Here is a 21,068-nt window from a genome sequence, read left to right on the forward strand (position 1 = left end):
TTTTCACTTAATGTCATTATAGCTCAGGTAACGACTTAGTGGAGATCTACATTATAACTACTCCATTTTGAAATTACTTCTTAATTGATAACAACTTGATTTTGTATAGTATTTTACAAAGCATATAGATATAATTTATTTATCAAAGCAGACAGGCCTCATTTCCTTATCTTATTTGTGATGCACATTCTGCAGTAATTATCCTCACCATTTATAGATAATAAACCTGAGACTCAAGGAGGCTTGTCCAAGATCACACAACTTGTAAATGGTCAATCTGAGAAATAAAACCCGAATACTTCAGTTGTTTAAAAATTCCAATACTGTGAGTTTTTTAAAGCATCACTATACCACAAGACCTCCACACTATTTGCCAAAGATGATGGCAGGCAATGTGGAGTAGAATTAGCCAAGTAACTTGCAGAGGGAGAGTAGAGAGCCTTGACTGAGGCTTCAAGAGGCAGTGAAAATGTCGCTTGTGGAGACACAAGCTGGCCACCTTACCTATTATATCACACCATTCAGAATTGCCAATATTGCACCATCTTTTAACCTATAAAAATGTCAATTGAATATGATAAAACTTAAATCAAATTTATCCTCCCCTCACAACCTTCCCTATCTCTCTTCATTGCTTACTGTTTTCCATTGGCCCTCCTCACCATGTAACCCACTCTGGTCTATTGATTTATGTATTGTCTTTCTCTTCCACTAGAACGGAGCTTTAGAAGTTAAGGATTTTTGTTCACTGCTGTGTCCTCAGAGCCTAGAACAGAACTTCCCCTATAGTAGGTGCTAAATACTTGCTGTATGAATAAGTTTCACTGGGACTGGAATGATGGAACCTGTGAGCTAGCTCCTTAGTGGTAAAGAAACACAATCAAATGTGCTACAGTGATGCACAGGGCCCTTCCCCTGCTCAAGATGGGGTGGACACAAGTAATGAAGTCTGTATAGAATAGTACCAAGGCTCCATAAAACAAAACTGTTCTAATGAGAATTACCATACATCTTCACAAAATTCTCTTCACACCTTTGTACAAAATAACTCTTCACTGACACAAGCTGAAAGGGGAATTAGGCAGGAACATTCTTTTTGGTGAAGCTGCTGACAGCTGGAGTCTCCCAGGGACCAATTCCAGCACTGTAGCAGTTTCTGAAGACTGAAAGCAAGTGTAAGAGCTATTAGAACCCTTGGAAATGCTTTCTATTTGATATTCCAGTGTTCTTTACTCTACCTGAAGGTGAGAAGATGCTATCTTCATCAACACTGGGTTAATCGTCATAGTCCTCTCCCTATTAATTTTTCTCTCCTCTACATTTAAGGAGAAATTAAAGGGGAAAAAAAGATTTTCTCTCGAAAACATCCTCAATCAAGTACTTCCCAAAGGCTCCTCGAGTTTTATCCTTGGAATCCTATACTAGCCACAGCTGCTGGAACTGAAGTCCTGACAGGAATGAGCCCAGGAAAATCTGGGTCCCAATTCCACTCTACTGTGGAACAAATCGTGTGAGTTGGGCATATCATAATCCTCTATGACTACATTATGACAAGTCTAAAATCTACCTGATAGATTTGTTTTCAACTAGGTTAATAAACATGAAATCCTATCGTGAAGGCTAAAGAACAGAATGCATTTCTACTGAGATGACGCTGTGATGGGAATTTGGGTCTTACCTCTACATTCATCTGGCCAAACTAAAAGAGTAGCTAGGTACTTCATTCTGGCTCTAGCAGGAGCCAGATAGGAGAGGGCTAACAGTATTCCAGTTTTGGTCTGCCCCTTACGTACTTTCAAGTACCCCTTACTTCTTTGTATCTTCAGTGGTCCAGGCAAACAAGACCTTGCACTCCATTGCATCTGTAGCTTTAATGGAAAATAACCCAACCACTGAGTCCCTCTCCTGAAATGAAAGGTTCTTTAGCCTCAAATCTGAAACATGCAAGGACAATACACCCTCCATGGAAACAGACCCTTTCTTCTAAACATCTCAAATTCCCCTGTTTGTGTTTCTTTCATAAGCATAGGCAATGCTTTCAAGCCTTTTAGCAAAATGATTCTTGCCTTTCAAAGAACATGTAGAATTACCAAGAGAAATTCGCAAATCACTTTGGGAGCTCCAGGTCCCTATGGCCTCTGTGCCTGATTACTTTCCTAACTGTCCCTCAGTCTATAAAATGAAAGCCAGATTACCAATCTGCTCAGGGTGTCTATGAAACATACAAAACCATGGCTCTGACATGCCATGATTTCTTCTCCTTATTTTTATTTAAAAATATCCTGAGAACAAGGAAAGAGTCTATGACAAAAACAAGGCAATACTAGTTTGCACTGATTTATAATAATACTGCATTACCTTTGAGAGGTCTCATGGCATGGAATGGATTACCATTTTGATAGGATCAACCAATCAATCAGTCCCTGAGTAGATGTTCATTTCTGCCTACTTGATGTGAAGCTCTGTGCCAGACAGGGACAAGGCTGGCAGGTCCGCCTTTATAGACCTCAAGATAGTGGACAAGCCAGGCCCACAAACAACCCATCGTGTGAGAGCTGAGGTGTCTGAGAGCACAGCAGTGACCATGGTATTGAAGGAGAGGGGAGGGATGTGAGACATGGGAGGTGGAATTAAACAGAATTTCTTCATCAGATCTATCAACTCTGTCCTAAGTGTCATTTTCCATCTTACTTTCTATATGATAAATAATAATCCATTGCATAATTTTGAAAGAACTTTAGTAATATTTTATGGAAGTACAGAACATATAAAACTATAGTGCATTCATCCACACTGGAGTGATAATATCTTACAATATTAGAAGGGGTTTTAAGCCTCAAGAAAACATTTCTTTTAGGGGCACCTGGGTGGCTCAGACGGTTAAGTGTCCAACTTCAACTCAGGTCATGATCTCACGGTCCATGAGTTTGAGCCCCGAGTTGGGCTCTGGGCTGATGGCTCAGAGCCTGGAGCCTGCTTCGGATTCTGTGTCTCCCTCTCTCTCTGCCCCTCCCCCGTTCATGCTCTGTCTCTCTCTGTCTCAAAAATAAACGTTAAAAAAATTATAAAAAAAAGAAAAATAAAAAAAGAAAACATTTCTTTTATATCTAGGTAGATCACTGGCATAGATGTGGTAACTGGCTTGTTTCTGCATCAGAATATTTTTCATCCAATTAAACTCTGCTTAATAGTAAAACACAGGTCTCCTCACTCTCTGAACTCTTACTATCTGAATATTTGCTACAATGATCTGCTGACTGAATTATCCATGTGGTTTGCTGCTGTTGTATCTCAGGTACTCTCCTGATAGGAGAGTGTCTTGAGTTCACATTGTTTAAACATGCCATGTTTTGCAGATATCCTCTTCCCCACATTATTCAGTAAACAGTCTAATAAAGTTGAGTAACTAATGAAGGAAATGGTCAAGCCTAAAAAGTGTAAATAAGCACATGCGCAACAAGAAAAACTGGGGGTGATAAAGCACATTAAGAGAGCTGAATGATTATTAGTCTTAAGCTTGGCCATGCACTTGTCCTGTCCCCAACACCTAGGAATCACAGATACAATGCTGAATATTTAGAAGAAATTTGAGATCGTGAAAAAAAAGAAAAAAGCTTTCTGGTGCAAATGAGTGTGATCTTGGCATGACCGGACTTATCACATTCACACAATTACAAATGCAATCTCATGTTAGCAAGAGTTGTAGGACACCAAACATGTGGAATGCAAACAGACTGCCACTGTGAGCTCTGTTTTCCATCCCATTGCTTTGTGTGTAGCTTCAGACAATGGTTTGCAGCCAAGCACCTCTGAACTCTCCTGCCAGGAAGGGAAGATTCTCCCCCCATTCCTTAGATCCAGACACAGATGAATGTCAGACATTTCCTGTTTAACTCATTTCTTCACCAGCTCTTTCTTCCTTACCGCCCCCCACCATCAAATAGTTAACAGTGACCACAGCCTCCAACTCTCTCCTCTCCCACCATCAGGCCTCACATAAACATGTCTTTAATCATAAGAAACCTCTTGAAAAATTATCTGGTTTATTTTCTTTTTTGCTAAGTATTATTGGCATGTGGTGCACATCTTTAATATATTATTTTATTATTTATTTACACATGCATATCTACTGTGATATAGAAGGAATATTTAACCCACTCTCAATAATCTATACTGTGCAGTATCTAGTATTATGGTTTTTTACATACAGACTAATGAGTTTAACAAGTATTAAATAACTAGATAGTATTACATACAATTTCTATTTTGCAGAAATCCTTGGTGGATTGTTAAGCAGATACATGAGGGGGTTTAATGATATCTGGTAAACTGGCATTTTCTTGTGAGTTGGGACTGCATTTTTATTTTTTTTTCCACTGAAACTCATGGAACACTGCCTCCGTTCTTTGAAACTTTGTTAGCAAATGTCATAAAATAAATTATATTAACAAAAAGAGGGACACTTAGGGGCGCCTGGGTGGCGCAGTCGGTTAAGCGTCCGACTTCAGCCAGGTCACGATCTCGCGGTCCGTGAGTTCGAGCCCCGCGTCAGGCTCCGGGCTGATGGCTCGGAGCCTGGAGCCTGTTTCCGATTCTGTGTCTCCCTCTCTCTCTGCCCCTCCCCCGTTCATGCTCTGTCTCTCTCTGTCCCAAAAATAAATAAACGTTGAAAAAAAAAATTTAAAAAAAAAAAAAAGAGGGACACTTATTGTTCCACCATTTAAAAGTATTTCTAGAAAAAGTAATCAAATACTATTTTTAAATGCATTGTCTTAATTTGAAAGTCATTAAATGTCTGCATCAGTTAAGTGTGCTCTGTAGTTTTTTTTAATGTTTATTTATTTTTGACAGAGAGAGAGAGAGAGAGAGAGAGAAAGAGAGAATGAGTGGGGGAGGGGCAGAGAGCGAGGGAGACACAGAATCTGAAACAGACTCCAGGCTCCAAGCTGTCAGCACAGAGCCTGATGTGGAGCTTGAACTCATGGACAGCGAGATCATGACCTGAGCTGAAGTTGGACGCTCAACTGACTGAGTCACCCAGGCGCCCCCTATAGCTTTTTTTTTTTTTTTTAATAAAAAGCCAATCACTTGTATTTACATTCAGTTGGAGAAATAAGAATTATATTAGCTGGGCAAAGGAATTCAGACTAGTAGATTGCTCTTCTGGATTCAATTGTTTGTCTTTTCATTTTAATGGGAAAATATTTGTACATATTATTTCTTGTTTTAGTTTTGTTGAATAATAATATGCCCTAGGTCTCCATCACTTACTTCAGCAGTAGTCTCTCACCTGCATTCTGTAGATAGATGTTCCTCATCTGAGTCATTTATCAGCTGAATATCTTCCCCAGCTTTCTCCACAGTGAAAAGGTCCTGCAGAGAAACTGGCATTTTAGATACTTAAAATGAACTTATATAGTAAAAATACCTGACACATTAGTATAGCATGTAGTAAATTTGGAAGCAATCACATATCCAATGCCACAGCTCATCTGTATATCAATGTGAGAAAGGCACTTGATTTTATAGTCATGAAAACTTAGGATTATAGAGAAGTAATGATTTGGCCCAAGATACACGGCTGGTAGACACAAAACAAAGTAGATCCATCATCTCACAGTTGCACTCTGAGTTTGCTGCACCATCCACTGTGCTACATAGTCAACACTGTGAAAAAAATCTTCCTCCAAAAAGCCCTCTGTTCTCACAAGATTTATTCTCCGAAGTGACCATTAATATGGAACAAATATCCTAGAAACCCAGAGGAAAATTGCAAAAGATCACAAATAGAGATCCTTGTGCCATGAGGGACTCTAGAGTGAAGGACGTGTGCCAAATGAGATTTTCCTTTCTCAGAGGAGGGAGTAGTATATTTTGGGGGTGACTTCCACAATGGGATGTTTGTCTTCATGTGGCAAATATGAAAGCTCAAATCTCAGCTGCCAGAGAGGCATAATGATTGGGGCAATCAGACCAAGCAACTTCCTTCAATTGCTTTTCTGACACTTTTCTTATGGTCTTAAATCTGGGGGAAAAAAAGGTGACACATATCTACTCTAAAATGGAATGTAACAGGGTCTTTCACAGTTTCTGAAATGTGGTCAGTTAAAGTCCACATTCTAAACCAGAGACAAAAGTAAAGCAGATCTTTTGCTCTCTCTGGATCCTAATGATAACAATTATCATAATGATAATGATGAGTATGATGGCTGTAATAGCTCACACTTACCAAGTGCTTGCCATGCATAAGGTGCTGTCTTATTTACTCTTCACCACAACTCTAAAAGAAGGTTTTATTATTGCCATGTATAGAAAAAGAAACTGAAGCTAAAAGATTTAAGCAACTTGGATGAGGTCTTGCAGCTGGTCTGGATCCAGAGGCCTGTCTTGTAAGGCAGTTGGATGTGTTGTATGTCACAATGTCATCATAATGTTAACATGGCTCTTGATTTGCCCCCCACTCCCACATCACCCAATCCATAGTGTCGCCGTCTGACTCAAGTCAGTTCGTGGCACTTCCATTTACTGAGCTTCTCAGGCTTAAAAGCTAGGAGTCATTTCTCTTCTCCCACCCACTTTCAACACATCAGCAAGGACTTTGTGCCCCATCTCCCAACAATAACCCAAACCCATGTACTTCTATCTCCATGACTCCAATCCTAGTCCAAGCTCTACCATCTCTCATGCCACTCCTCTTGCCTGTGCTCTTGTTTCCCAGATTCCATTTCCCACCCAGGAACCAGTCTAATCTCTCAAAAACAATGAAATCAGATCATGTCATGCTGCTTTCCACTATAGCTGAAATAAAAGTCAAACTCATGATCATGATTCTCAAAGTTCTCCATAATCTGGCTTCTGCCCACTTCTTGTACCTAATTTTCTACTACTCCTTCCCTCTTTCACCTTCTTCTAGTCACATAACAGTACTTGCGCCTTGGAACTCTCTAAGCTAGTTACTACTTCAAGATGTTTACAGCTGCTGAACCCTTTACCTGGATTGCCTTCCTTTCTTTGCTGGGTTGACCTCATAACTGAGGGTCTCAGTTCAAAAGACAGGTCATCAGAGAAAGACCTTCCCTGACCACACTGTCTGAACTCCTTCTTCCCACCAGCTATTAACATATGATTGTTTTATCATCTACATGACACTTTTCAACATTCATAGTGTCTGGCGCATAGTAGGTGCTTAATAAATATGGTACTTAGTGAATAAATATTCATTGAACCTGAATCTACCCAAAGAATTCTAAAGACTGATTTTCCTTCTTAGAGAATCTGTGAGTGCTACATTAGTAGAACACTAAGCGAGAATTGGTGGTGGATGTGGGAGAGAGCTGCCTCAAAACTCACCTCATGACAGAAACCTTCCTTTGTTCACCTGTCAAAATGGCCACTTCTCTTAATATGTTCCAGCCCTCAGCCCCTGTATACCTCTTTCATATTACATTAAAACCACTTGTTACTGGGGCGCCTGAGTGGCTCAGTCAGTTGAGCATCTGACTTCAGTTCAGGTCATGATCTCACGGTTCGTGAGTTCGAGCCCCACGTCCAGCTCTGGGCTGACAGCTCAGAGCCTGGAGCCCACTTCAGATTCTGTGTCTCCCTCCGTCTGCCCCTCCGCTGCTTGCACTCTGTCTCTCACATTGTCTTAAAAATAAATAAACGTTAAAAAATTAAAAAAAAATAAAATAAAACCACTTGTAAGTGATTGTGTATCTCTTTTGAGTGTGTTGAGATCTCCACTCACATGCTCACCTTCTGAAATGCAGGAGCTGATCTGTCCTCATTCACATATCTTAGCACAACCCCCTGCACACATTGGGTTCCTTAGAAATTCTGTCCAGTAGCTGATGGACCAAAGGGGACATGGCCTTTCAAAGGAAGCCCGCAATTCCCCAGTTGGGAAGGCACACACACAACATACTCACCCGTAGAATCTGAGTCCTGAGGATACAAATGGACCCGACCAGATAAAACCGATCCTCCAGAGGAAGATATGTACCACACGATTCAGCAAAAGAGGGACTGGGGAAGAAGCTACTGAAGAGCACCAAAGGCTCTAAGGGAGACAGAGACACACATGTGACAATCAAATAGAAAGGCAGGCTGTCTACACAAGAAAATGAACACCTGACACATCAGTGCACTATTTGCCAGCCCACTGATAATTTTCAGAATTCTGAGTCACAGATTTTTCCTGCCTTCCTTCTGTTCCAGCTATCCTCCTTACCCTGGTCTCCACCAAAACATGAAGAAGTCATTACTGAGAAATAATTGTTGCAAGTTCAGGGTGATATTCAACCTTGTGTTCTTACTCTGTGGATGGATTTTATAGTCTTCAAAAGAAATTTAGCTCCCCTCTTTTATATAGGGCACAGGGGTATTAAATATGTGTGTAATCTGTGTGCATATGTAGTCAACTGAATGTTTTAAAAGTATACGACCCTTAATTTTCAACACATATGACAAACACCAGACAACCATTGTGTGAACTAATTTTGATTGTTTATTTACTCATTCATTCATTCGCTATATTTTTAGACCTCAGTATCAAAGAACCGGGTTAATTACACTCTTAGTCCATGGAATAGAATGAACACAGATAAAGTCTCTACTCTTGATTTTTCTGATCCTTCTGCACCCACAGACACCCATTGCCATCTACCACTTTTAATATCTAAACTTGCAAAATATGTAGTCTGGTTTTATGTGTATGTGCTTACCACTTACAAAGGTGGCATTGTGCTATAGATCTCATTCTGTTTCTTACTTTTTTCAATCAACATTATGGTTTTAAGATTTAACTGGAGTGCCTGGGTGACTCAGTCGGTTAAACATCTGACTTTGGCTCAGGTTGTGATCTTGCAGTCCATGGATTAGAGCTATGCACTGTGCAGCCTGCTTGGAATTCTCTCTCTCCCTCCCTCTCTGCCCCTTGCCCACTCATACTCTCTCTCTCTCTCTCTCTCTCTCTCTCTCTCAAAATAAATAAACTTAAAAAAAATATTTAACCATGTTGTAGTATGTATATCTGAGGTCACTGCTTTCAAAGTTTTCCATATTGCACATTTTTCTCATTTTACTTGCCCATTTCCCTAATGATGCACACCTAGGCTGTCTCCAACTCCCTCCAACCATAAAAAACACTATGGCATATATAGCACATGTCCCCTTAGGCACAGATCTCTCTGTAAGTTTGCCTCTGGTATATCTCCACCCAGTGATGAGACTGCTGAGTCACAGGTTAATTAACATAATTTAAGTTCACTCTGTTTTTCAGGAATGCTTCATGAGTTTACATTCCTCTCAACACTGTATTAGTGTTTTATTTCTCACCTCCTCACCAATATTTGTTTATTATTCACACTTCCTGATTGCTGTCATTCAGATGGGTGTACAGTGCTATCTCACTGGTTTTTAAATCTTTCATTCTTTGCTTACTAGTGAGTTTAAGCATCTTTTCACATATTCGTTGGCTATTTACCTATGGTTCAAGCCCTAGATGTTTTAATGGCCCCATATCAGTGTTTATGTTAATTTCTCAGCCAATAGATCCTGAAACCTTGAAAATTGTAAATTTGGACTCCATATCCACACAACACTGATTTGGGGTTTGATTTCTTGTAAATGACACATATTTTTTTCCATTCAAATTCTGAGGGAGATGGCAAACATTATTCCTCTAGGCCAGTGGACAGGATTTTACTGATCATGTTAAGTTTCTAGGTTTTATGTATTGGTCCTTGAATGAATGTTAGCACTCCAGACCCCAGCCAGCGAAGCCCATGGATGATGCATAACCCACCTAGGCCACCACCTAGGCTTCCTCTTATCATTATAGTCTTGTACTTTATACTCTAATTCCTGTCACCCAAGGACTTAACTTTCCTTTAAGCTTGGGTATGCATCAAACTTCTTTTGTTATGTTTTAAAAATTGTTTCCTTGTTTTTGTAGAAGGAAAGAGTCATTCTTACTAGTTCAATCCACCATATTACCAAGTGACATTATCTTGTGAATTTCAGTATTTTTTAAACTAAATATTTAATATAATTTTTAATAATAAAAGGGATGAAACAAGGATTAGTTGTTTATAATAGGCGCTAGATATTTCTGTAAAAGGTATTCCATTTTTCAAAGGAGTTTCCCCTATTTCCCTGTCTTTTCTATCTTCCTCAGAGCAATAAACAGTAATTACAACTCTCATAAGTAAGCTGCTCTGTTGTATTGGACAGTAATTATATTTATATGTTTCAAGTCTTCATCGTCTCCAAACCCCCTCCTCCTTTTACTGCACAGTCTCACTGCACTGTTTCACAAAAACATTGCACTCTGCTAAAATTCATAGATTCCGAACAAAAGCTAGAGGCCCAAGCATTTTTGGATACCAATTTAGTAGCAGTGTCTACTGGCACAAACCTATTTATTCCTAACTGCAATAGAAATGAAAACTACTTCAATGAACAAGCAACTCAGGAATAAGATCATTAAATATAACTAAACATATTTTAAATATAAATATTATCTATTTTCTGATTAGTGTCAGGTAAGTATATAAGCTATCTATCCCGAAATTCTGATCTCAGAGAAAAAGGTGAGAGACATTTACAAACAAGGTGTTTCATATTATCAGGTCCACTTTTAAAACAATAAGATCCTTTGGAACAATAACTTTAGTCTTTCTTTTTATCAGAGATTTCTGTTGGTCCTTCTTTTGGTAATCCATTTATATCATCACTCATAATCTACTTTCCCTTTGTTTTTATCATGGAATTCTTTTTCAAAAGTCTGATCAGTGTCTACAACCAAACCGCTATGGTCACAGGGATATAAGAGAATCTGAGGGCGCCGGCAGTGGAAAGGCATTTATGTTAGCAACGAAGGGCTATGAAACACATTAACTTTATCTAAATTAGACTGAAAACTGAATTGCTTACCATTTGAAATATCTTTTAAAGTCAGAATTAATTTCACATATTCATAAGTAGGGTTACTACCACGTTTATCATTTCCTCTCTTTATATGACAGCAAAAGTCAGTATGTTTTCCCACTAAGAAAAAAAAAAGATACAAAACACATTTACAATTGTATGTTACCATATTTTGCAGGATTATTTCATAGGACCATTGTCTTACTTAGAACAGATTTTTAAAAAATATCATTTTCTTTCCATGAACATTAGCACTGGCATAGCTATCTATGTTGTAACTGTAGAGTGGAGTACCAGCTAGAACATTATATAACACTAATACAATTATACAAAAGCTCAAATAATCAGGGTTCATGACAAAGAACAAGACTTAATGGAGAAGAAATATTTTAATACTAGAAATATAATTTGCGTAATTGTATTAAGTTAATATATAATCAGCAGCTATATTGGCTCTAAGGTCTTTATTTTTATTACTCCTTTGAGTAGTTGTTACTTGGGTCTTAAAATCTAAGAACTTACAATTTAGGAGACACAATCCATACCTGAGCTTGACGAAGGAAGTTTGAGAGCAATCTTTTGGTGGACTTCACTTTTCTCATGATCAGGCAGAAGACTTAATAATTTTTTACCCACAATCTCATCCTTAAGAAATACAGAGAGAATACGTTTTGTTACATGTGCTATTACTGTTCACTTCCTCTACCTCCTTACTCCAGTAAACTTATCATCTGCTCCCCCTCAGCCATCTCATGGTCATACCTATTATACCTCTACAAGTCCCAGTTCACATTACTCCACTCTATGTCCATCACCTCCTACCTTTCCAGTGCACGCACGCAAGTACCCTACCTCTCCAACAATTACTCCACACGCTGAGACATCCAGTTCATTCCCATCGCATTTTTACTGTGCATTATCTCCTGTAAATTGTCATATCCCACTTTGCTCAGTTCAGATTCCACCATGAATCACTATAAGCACTCCCATGTTCAACCTCTGACATATATGTCTGGGAAAATCCCAACTCTGGTTAATTTCAACTCTTCATATACCTTATACCTTCACCCAAGCAACCGCATGTCTATGGCAACCATGCCATGTATTATTTTAAATGGGCACACAGATCTGTATGGAAATCATTCTTCATTTCCTTAGACAATTCACTGTCCCACTCTTCAATGCGACTCTTTCTTGCCTTTTCTTCCTTCTTAAAACCTCCAAGCCTCCCTCATCCTCATATTCAGCTGGGGATCTCATTTTTTTATTGAAATATAAAACAAAGGGGAAAGAAAATGTCAATATCTTCCTGCCATCTAATCTACCAACCCATTTGTTTCTGTGGCTAGAGACCTATTTTTTCTCCTATTCCAAGGAATAAGCTTCCACTGAAGTCTAGTGCACTGCCTTTCATCCTCTCTCAACTATTCAAGGACATCATTCCAGAAATTTCCCCCTACCTCCCACATCATTAAACTTTCCCTCTCTACCAGGTCTTTCCCATAGCATGTAAATGCTATATCAGGGATGCTATAATATCAGTTATCTTAAAAACAAAAACAACACAGAATTCCAAAAATCCAAAACTTTCCTTGACTCTACATTCTCTCCTCTGGCTCTTCTTTGGCATACTTTGGAACAAAAATCTTTGAAAGGAACTATACTTGCTGCCTCTCATTTCTTTAGCTTTCACTCTGCCTTGAAACCACACTAACCAGATTTTTACCCTAACCACTCCACTTTTGTCAAGGTCACCAGTGATCTCCACACATTGCCAAATCCAATCGTCAATTCTCAACCCTCACTAACATCTCAGCATTTGATACAACAAATCCCTCCTTCTTCTTGAGACACTTTATTTATACTCGGCTTCCAGAAAAGCATACAAATATGGCTATCCTTCTGCTTTGAAGGCTACTCCCTCATGGTTTTCTTAGCTGGATCTTTCTCCTCTGTCTGACTACTTGACACTGGGGTTCGTAGGGCCTAGTCATTAGACTTCTTTTACTATGCTGTCTTTTGTGGGCAGTCTCTTTCTGTTGTAGCTCATCCAATACCAACTATCTTTGTACCTCCAGTCCAGACTTCTCCCTGAAGTCTTCTAGATAACTCATCTTAGATGTCTAATAGGATTTCAATTTTAAGATGTTCAAAATAGTGCACCTGAATTTTTCCCTCACAAAGCATGCTACTCCCTCAGTCTTCCACATTTCAGTAAATGACACCATCATTTACCCTCATGCTTGTCCTTGACTTGCCTTTTTCCTCCTAAACCCCAAACCCAGTCAATCAGCAAACTCTGTTGGTAAAACAGTCAAAATGGATGCAGAATCGGTCCACTTTTCACCACATGGGCTAAACCATAATCTCTAGATTGGATTACTGCAACAGCCTTACCTCCTCTCCCTGTATTTATTTTTGAAGCGTCCCTGCTCCCACTCCATTCTTCACAGAACAGCTACAATGTTTCATTTAAAACATAAGTCAAGTTTTCCTCTACTTAAAATTTTCCACCAGCTACCCAAGTGATTCAGAGCAAAAGCCAAAGTAATTTCAATGGCTTATATAGTTCTATGTTCTCGTCCCTTGCTGTTCATTGACTTTAGTCCCTCCCATTTTTTTATGCTTGCTCACTACATTCCAGGTACACTAAACTCCTTGTTCATATCCAAATACACCAAGAAAATAGTCACCTTGGGGCCCTAAAATGCTCTTCATTCAATGTGAAACATTGTTTTCTAGATATTTACAATGATGTTCTCCCTTACTTCATTCAAGTCTCCACTCAAAAGTATTTTAAACGGAACTGATTTCTTGACATTCTCTTCCTGCCTTTTTTTTCATAACACATTCATTACCACCTGACATTATAGTCACATGTATATGTTTATCTGTTTATTATCTGTCTCCCTCAGTAAAATGTAAATAACATTAGAACAGAGACCTTTGCTGACTTATTCACTATTAAATCCTCAACACCTAGAACTCAGCTTGGCACAAGTGAGCATTCAGTAAATGTTAGTTGAATGAATAATGCTGTACCATGTAGCTGAAATATGGTGACACATGGATAAATTGAATATCAGACATTAAGTTAAGTAATGAGTTTTTAATGTGATAGGAACAAAGTAATAAACAAAGTATTCTTTGTAGCTGAATAATGGTTTTGGGTGATGAACCACAGATTCAAATAATTTTTAAATGAATAATATTAATAATGTACAGTCAAATTCAGAAATATATTTTATGGTCCATTTGTAGAAGCTAGCCTATAGTTATCCAATGTTCAAATTAGCAGATTGATCCTGACTCAATCAAAAAAAAAGCATGGCGTATGGAAACCAATTTGTCAATAAATTTCATATAAAAAAAAAAAAGAAGCATGGCTTGATTGAGGGCAGAAATATTACCTTAATTTAGCAAACAAAACATTATGAAATTAACAAGCAATAAATTTTGACAATGAAAGTCATTCAATAAGAAATTTACCTCCCAAAAGAAATATAGATATTTTTCATTAAACTTCACTTTTTCAATAAAAATTATTTTATTAGTTTAGTTATGAAACAAACTATAGGTACCAAACCAAGTTACCTCTGGTCAGTGGAAACCACTCATTCATTCATTTATCTAACACATGATTAACAACTGCTCCATGCCAGACACTGTGCTAGGTATATTCACACAAATAAGCTATCATAACACCCTGTGAGAGGAAAAATTATCTCCTATTTTGTTGATGAAGAAATTAAGGCTTGTCCAATATTGAGAGATCAGAAGTTCAGTGGTAAATTTCATCCCCAAGTCCATCCAAATAACTGTATATCCATTGTTCCCTCCAGTCTACCATAGTTGCTTCAAGTCCAATTTATACCAAGGGCAGCTGATTTGCTACTGGGACAGTTTCTGCATTTTGGACACTCCACATGAAGCAATTTATCAATTTCTTTTTTTTTATTGAGCACTTATAAGGGTTAAACATGATGATCCTGATATGAATTCTAATTTTAATGAATACGTAATTCAGTAGAGCAGATGAGACAGGCACAAAATTATGATGCAAAGTATAAAATAAGACTGTAACAAGAGGTACAAAGTGTCACGGCTCACCAGTTCTTTCATCAGTAGAAGAATAAAGGACAGCACTGTCGCATCAAAGAATTCAAAGTGAGCAGACTTTTGATAGTGTACATCCCCATAGATGGAAATACTGGTAAAGATTTTCTTATTAATTAACTACATTCTTTAAGGACAGTGATAGTCACAATGAATGCCTTAGAACTGACCACCAACTAAAAAAGGTGAATGTAACAATCATTTCAGTGTAACTACTCCATAGTTAAAGGGCAGAGATCTGAAAACATTATCAACACCACGTTATTTTTATAAATCTTTAGCATTTGCTCTTCTTATTACACAAGGCAGAAAGATCAAGGCACTTAAAGCTTAAATAAGCAAAGATAAATACCAGTGAAAAATTAAAAAGGTTTTTCAAAAGCCAAGTTTGCAAATACTTATTAGTTGTCCCACAAATATTAGTGTGGTGAGTCTCAGTGATGTCAAAAAAAAAAAAGTAAAGGAATTTTCTCCACTCCATGACATTTATTGAGGATCCAGGCAAGAAGTATCTTTTTGTTGGCAGAGACATTCACATTAAACACGCATTAGAAAACTGTTCAACTATATAGGGCACAGGGAAGTATAAGAGCCTCTGCATGAAATTCAGACTGCATTTTGAATCAAACAAGACTCATCACGAGTAATTCTCTACTATGCTGTAAGCTTCACAGGGAGAAGAGAGGAAAATTCATCACAATTATCATGAACTAACCATATACCTATATTCAAAACCTGCTAAAGTTTCTTAATAATTCAATGCTGAGAAACTCTTTCCAGAGGAAACCCCACAATTTCTTTAAGAATTGTAAAAGAGAACAACTACATGTAAATTCCCAGTTTTAATTTTTTTGGGGGGTAGTGATGAAGTAGGGTGAGTAGGAGAGCAGGCTGCTAGGAAGTACAAGGTACTACTACAAGTGACTGCAAGTTTTTCCAAAGGAAAAACTATCAAGGAAATAAATGAGTGGGAAAATACAATGGCAGATTTCCGATATAAATTTAATACCATGATGATAGTAGACCTCATTTCGGTCACAATGGTATGTGTTACAACATCATATCTTGGACTCCTCATATCTTTTTGTCACACGCCCATCCAATCCATCAGCAAAACTTATTTTACCTACAAAACACCGATGGCTTCCACATCCACCTTACTGCAATTCATCACTATCTAATAGCCTGGATTAATGCAATAGCTTTCCAAGTGGACTCCCTACTTTCATGTCTGCCTCCATAGCTTATTCTTTTTTTTAGTTGCAGTATACTTAACATACAGTGTAATTTTAGTTTCAGGTGTACAATATAGTGATCCAACACTTCCATACATCACCCAGTCCTCATCTCAACAAGTACACTCCTTAATCCCCATCACCTACTTCCTCCCTCCTCTCTAGTGTGTTCTCTAGAGTTAAGAGTCTGTTTCTTGGGGCACCTGGGTGGCTCAGTCGGTTAAGCTTCTGACTTTGGCTCAGATCATGATCTCACAGTTTGTGCATTCGAGACCCGCATCGGGTTCTGTGCTGACAGCTCAGAGCGTGGAGCCTGCTCCAGATTCTGTCTGTCTCTCTTTCTCTGCCCCTCCCCTGCTCACTCTCTGTCTCTCTCTCAAAACTAAATAAATATTTTTTAAAAAGTCTGTTTCTTGCTTTGCTTCTCTTTTATGTTCCCTTTGCTCATATGTGAGATTTAAGAAACAAAATAAATGACCCATAGCCTATTTTTTTAACACAGAAGCCAGAGTGACCCCCTCCCAAAAAAAAGCTCATAATTTCCTTCATCTGCTCCAACCCCCACAATGGCTTTCTCCCATCTTGGAGGAAAAGACAAAGTCATTACAATGGCCTGAAACAGGGTAGACCTCTGCTACTGCTCTGACCTCATCACCTCCTAGTACTTTTCCTTTTGATCACAGCACTCCGGTCACAACAGCCTCTCTATTGTGCCTTTTCCACATCAAGCACATTCTTGTCTTAGTGCCTTGTCACTTGCTTTTGATTCTGCCTGGAACATATTTGCTCCAGTTATCTGTATGACTCACATACTCATTCCATTCAGGTCTCTGTTCAAATGTCCCCTGATAAGGCAGGTCTTCACTAACCCCACATTTGCAAAACCCACCTCAAGGAATATTTTTTCCACATTCACAGATGAGAAACTAAAGCTCATGTAGTTATTAAGTGATAGAGCTAAATTTTAATCTTCAGATTGTCTGATTTCAGAGAACAACTTCTTTCCATCCACCATGCTAGCAGTTTACGGTTGCCCAAGAGAAAGAGGTGTCTTGATATTTAATGAAATTGTAGCTTCCTGGAGCCAGGAAGATCCTTTAGAAATGGTTTTGTCTCTACATTAATATAAGATGGGTGACTTATAAAAATGAAATTTTTAATCAAAGCCTGGGAAAAATTTCATGTTGTTACAAATTAAGAAGAGTTAGGATTTAATGAAGAAAAGTGTGAACTTATGCCTCAGGTATAAGTCCTTTTTAACGAGATTATAAAACTCCATTCTCATTTCATGTTTATGTACAGACCTAATATTAATAGCTTTATTTTTAAGTATACCCATCGCTGGTAATCAAATCAATGGCTTAAGATTAGTCATTCAACCCCATGTCCCAGATACCTCTACCTTAGGGTAAGTCTGTGTGTGTGCATGTTACCTAAAATGCTTAAAGTTGAAATATTCTCTTGAGAGTGAAAAGTTTGAACCAAACAACATAAAGAAACAAGGATAGCTTTTAGAGGGAAGATGGCGGCCTAGGAGGACGCTGGGCTCACCGCGCATCCTGCTGATCACTTAGATTCCACCTTCACCTGCCTCACTAACCCAGAAAACCACCAGAGGATTAGCAGAAAGGAGTCTCTGGAGCCAAGCGCAGACGAGAGGCCCACGGAAGAGGGTAGGAAGGGTGGCGAGGCGGTGCGCGCTCCATGGACTGGCGGGAGGGAGGCGGGGCGGAGGGGTAGCCTGCCGGCCAAGCAGAGCCCCCGAGTCTGGCTTGCAAAAGCGGAGAGGCCGGACGGAGTGTGTTCCGACAGCAAGCGCGACTTAGAGTCTGGGAGGTCATAAGTTAACAGCTCTGCTTGGAAAGCGGGAAGGCTGGAGGACAAAGGGAGGGAGAGTTGCTGAGCCCCCGGATGACAGAGCTCAGCTTGGTGGGGAACAAAGGCGCTCACCAGCACCATCTCCCCCGCCCATCCCCCAGCCAAAATCCCAAAGGGAACCAGTTCCTGCCAGGGAACTTGCTCGCTCCGCACAAACACCCAACTCTGTGCTTTTGCGGAGCCAAACCTCTGGCAGCGGATCTGACTCCCTCCTGCTGCCACAGGGCCCCTCCTGAAGTGGATCACCTAAGGAGAAGCGAGCTAAGCCTGCCCCTCCTGCCCCCGTGCACCTTGCCTACCCACCCCAGCTAATACGCCAGATCCCCAGCACCACAAGCCTGGCAGGGTGCAAGTAGCCCAGACGGCCACACCACCCCACAGTGAATCCCGCCCCTAGGAGAGGGGAAGAGAAGGCACACACCAGTCTGACTGTGGCCCCAGCGGTGGGCTGGGGGCAGACATCAGGTCTCACTGCGGCCCCGCCCACCAACTCCAGTTATACACCACAGCACAGGGGAAGTGCCCTGCAGGTCCTCACCACTCCAGGGACTATCCAAAATGACCAAACGGAAGAATTCCCCTCAGAAGAATCTCCAGGAAATAACAACAGCCAATGAACTGATCAAAAAGGATTTAAATAATATAACAGAAAGTGAATTTAGAATAATAGTCATAAAATTAATCACTGGGCTTGAAAACAGTATAGAGGACAGCAGAGAATCTCTTGCTACAGAGATCAAGGGACTAAGGAACAGTCACGAGGAGCTGAAAAATGCTTTAAAAGAAATGCAAAACAAAATGGAAACACGACGGCTCGGATTCAAGACGCAGATGAGAGAATAGGTGAACTAGAAGATAAAGGTATGGAAAAAGAGGAAGCTGAGAAAAAGAGAGATAAAAAAATCCAGAAGTATGAGGGGAAAATTAGAGAACTAAGTGATACACTAAAAAGAAATAATATACGCATAATTGGTACCCCAGAGGAGGAAGAGAGAGGGAAAGGTGCTGAAGGGGTACTTGAAGAAATAATAGCTGAGAACTTCCCTGAACTGGGGAAGGAAAAAGGCATTGAAATCCAAGAGGCACAGAGAACTCCCTTCAGACGTAACTTGAATCGATCTTCTGCACGACATATCATAGTGAAACTGGCAAAATACAAGGATAAAGAGAAAATTCTAAAAACAGCTAGGGATAAATGTGCTCTAACATATAAAGGGAGACCAATAAGACTCGTGAGGGATCTCTCCATTGAAAGTTGGCAGGCCAGAAGGAATGGCAGGAAATCTTCAATGTGATGAACTGAAAAAATATGCAGCTGAGAATCCTTTATCCAGCAAGTCTGTCATTTAGAATAGAAGGAGAGATAAAGGTCTTCCCAAACAAACAAAAACTGAAGGAATTTGTCACCACTAAACCAGCCCTACAAGAGATCCTAAGGGGGACCCTGTGAGACAAAGTACCAGAGATATCGCTACAAGCATAAAACATACAGACATCACAATGACTCTAAACCCATATCTTTCTATAATAACACTGAATGTAAATGGATTAAATGCGCCAACCAAAAGACATAGGGTATCAGAATGGATAAAAAAACAAGACCCATCTATTTGCTGTCTACAAGAGACTCATTTTAGACCTGAGGACACCTTTAGATTGAGAGTGAGGGGATGGAGAACTATTTATCATGCTACTGGAAGCCAAAAGAAAGCTGGAGTAGCCATACTTATATCAGACAAACTAGACTTTAAATTAAAGGCTGTAACAAGAGATGAAGAAGGGCATTTTATAATAATTACAGGGTCTTATCCATCAGGAAGAGCTAACAATTATAAATGTCTATGCGCCAAATACCGGAGCCCCCAAATATATAAAACAATTACTCACAAACATAAGCAACCTTATTGATAAGAATGTGGTAATTGTAGGGGACTTTAACACTCCACTTACAGAAATGGATAGATCATCTAGACACACGGTCAATAAAGAAAGAAGGGCCCTGAATGATACATTGGATCAGATGGACTTGACAGATATATTTAGAACTCTGCATCCCAAAGCAACAGAATATACTTTCTTCTCGAATGCACATGGAACATTCTCCAAGATAGATCATATACTGGGTCACAAAACAGCCCTTCATAAGTTTACAAGAATTGAAATTATACCATGCATACTTTCAGACCACAATGCTATGAAGCTTGAAATCAACCACAGGAAAAAGTCTGGAAAACCTCCAAAAGCATGGAGGTTAAAGAACACCCTACTAAAGAATGAGTGGGTCAACCAGGCAATTAGAGAAGAAATCAAAAAATATATGGAAACAAATGAAAATGAAAATACAACAATCCAAACGATTTGGGACGCAGCGAATGCAGTCCTGAGAGGAAAATACATGGCAATCCAGGCCTATCTCAAGAAACAAGAAAAATCCCAAATACAAAATCGAACAGCACACCTAAAGGAAATAGAAGCAGAACAGCAAAGGCAGCCTAAACCCAGCAGAAGAAGAGAAATAATAAAGATCAGAGCAGAAATAAACAATATAGAATCTAAAAAAACTGTAGAGCAGATCAATGAAACCAAGAGTTGGTTTTTTGAAAAAATAAACAAAATTGACAAACCTCTAGCCAGGCTTCTCAAAAAGAAAAGGGAGATGACCCAAATAGATAAAATCATGAATGAAAATAGGATTATTACAACCAATCCCTCAGAGATACAAACAATTATCAGGGAATACTATGAAAAATTATATGCCAACAAATTGGACAACCTGGAAAAAATGGACAAATTCCTAAACACCCACACTCTTTCAAAACTCAACCAGGAGGAAAGAGAAAGCTTGAACAGACCCATCACCAGCGAAGAAATTGAATCGGTTATCAAAAATCTCCCAACAAATAAGAGTCC

General features: G+C 39.2%; 1 protein-coding gene across 1 annotated transcript in view; it reads right to left on the bottom strand.

Moving 5' to 3' along the window:
- Positions 1-21,068, bottom strand: part of PASD1 (PAS domain containing repressor 1) — a 77,226-nt gene that overhangs the window by 45,237 nt on the left and 10,921 nt on the right. Inside the window, exons 4-7 of the mRNA XM_047097778.1 lie at positions 11,475-11,574; positions 10,936-11,049; positions 7,929-8,059; positions 5,291-5,373 (exon numbers count right to left, since the gene is read on the bottom strand). Coding sequence (XP_046953734.1) covers positions 5,291-5,373; positions 7,929-8,059; positions 10,936-11,049; positions 11,475-11,574 — 428 coding nt within the window. The remainder of the gene's footprint in view (positions 1-5,290; positions 5,374-7,928; positions 8,060-10,935; positions 11,050-11,474; positions 11,575-21,068) is intronic.

This window comes from Lynx rufus, unplaced genomic scaffold (genome assembly GCF_022079265.1).
Source record: "Lynx rufus isolate CCGP_SWC_20201006 ecotype Redwood Valley unplaced genomic scaffold, mLynRuf1.p SCAF_40, whole genome shotgun sequence".
NCBI classification, from domain to species: domain Eukaryota; kingdom Metazoa; phylum Chordata; class Mammalia; order Carnivora; family Felidae; genus Lynx; species Lynx rufus.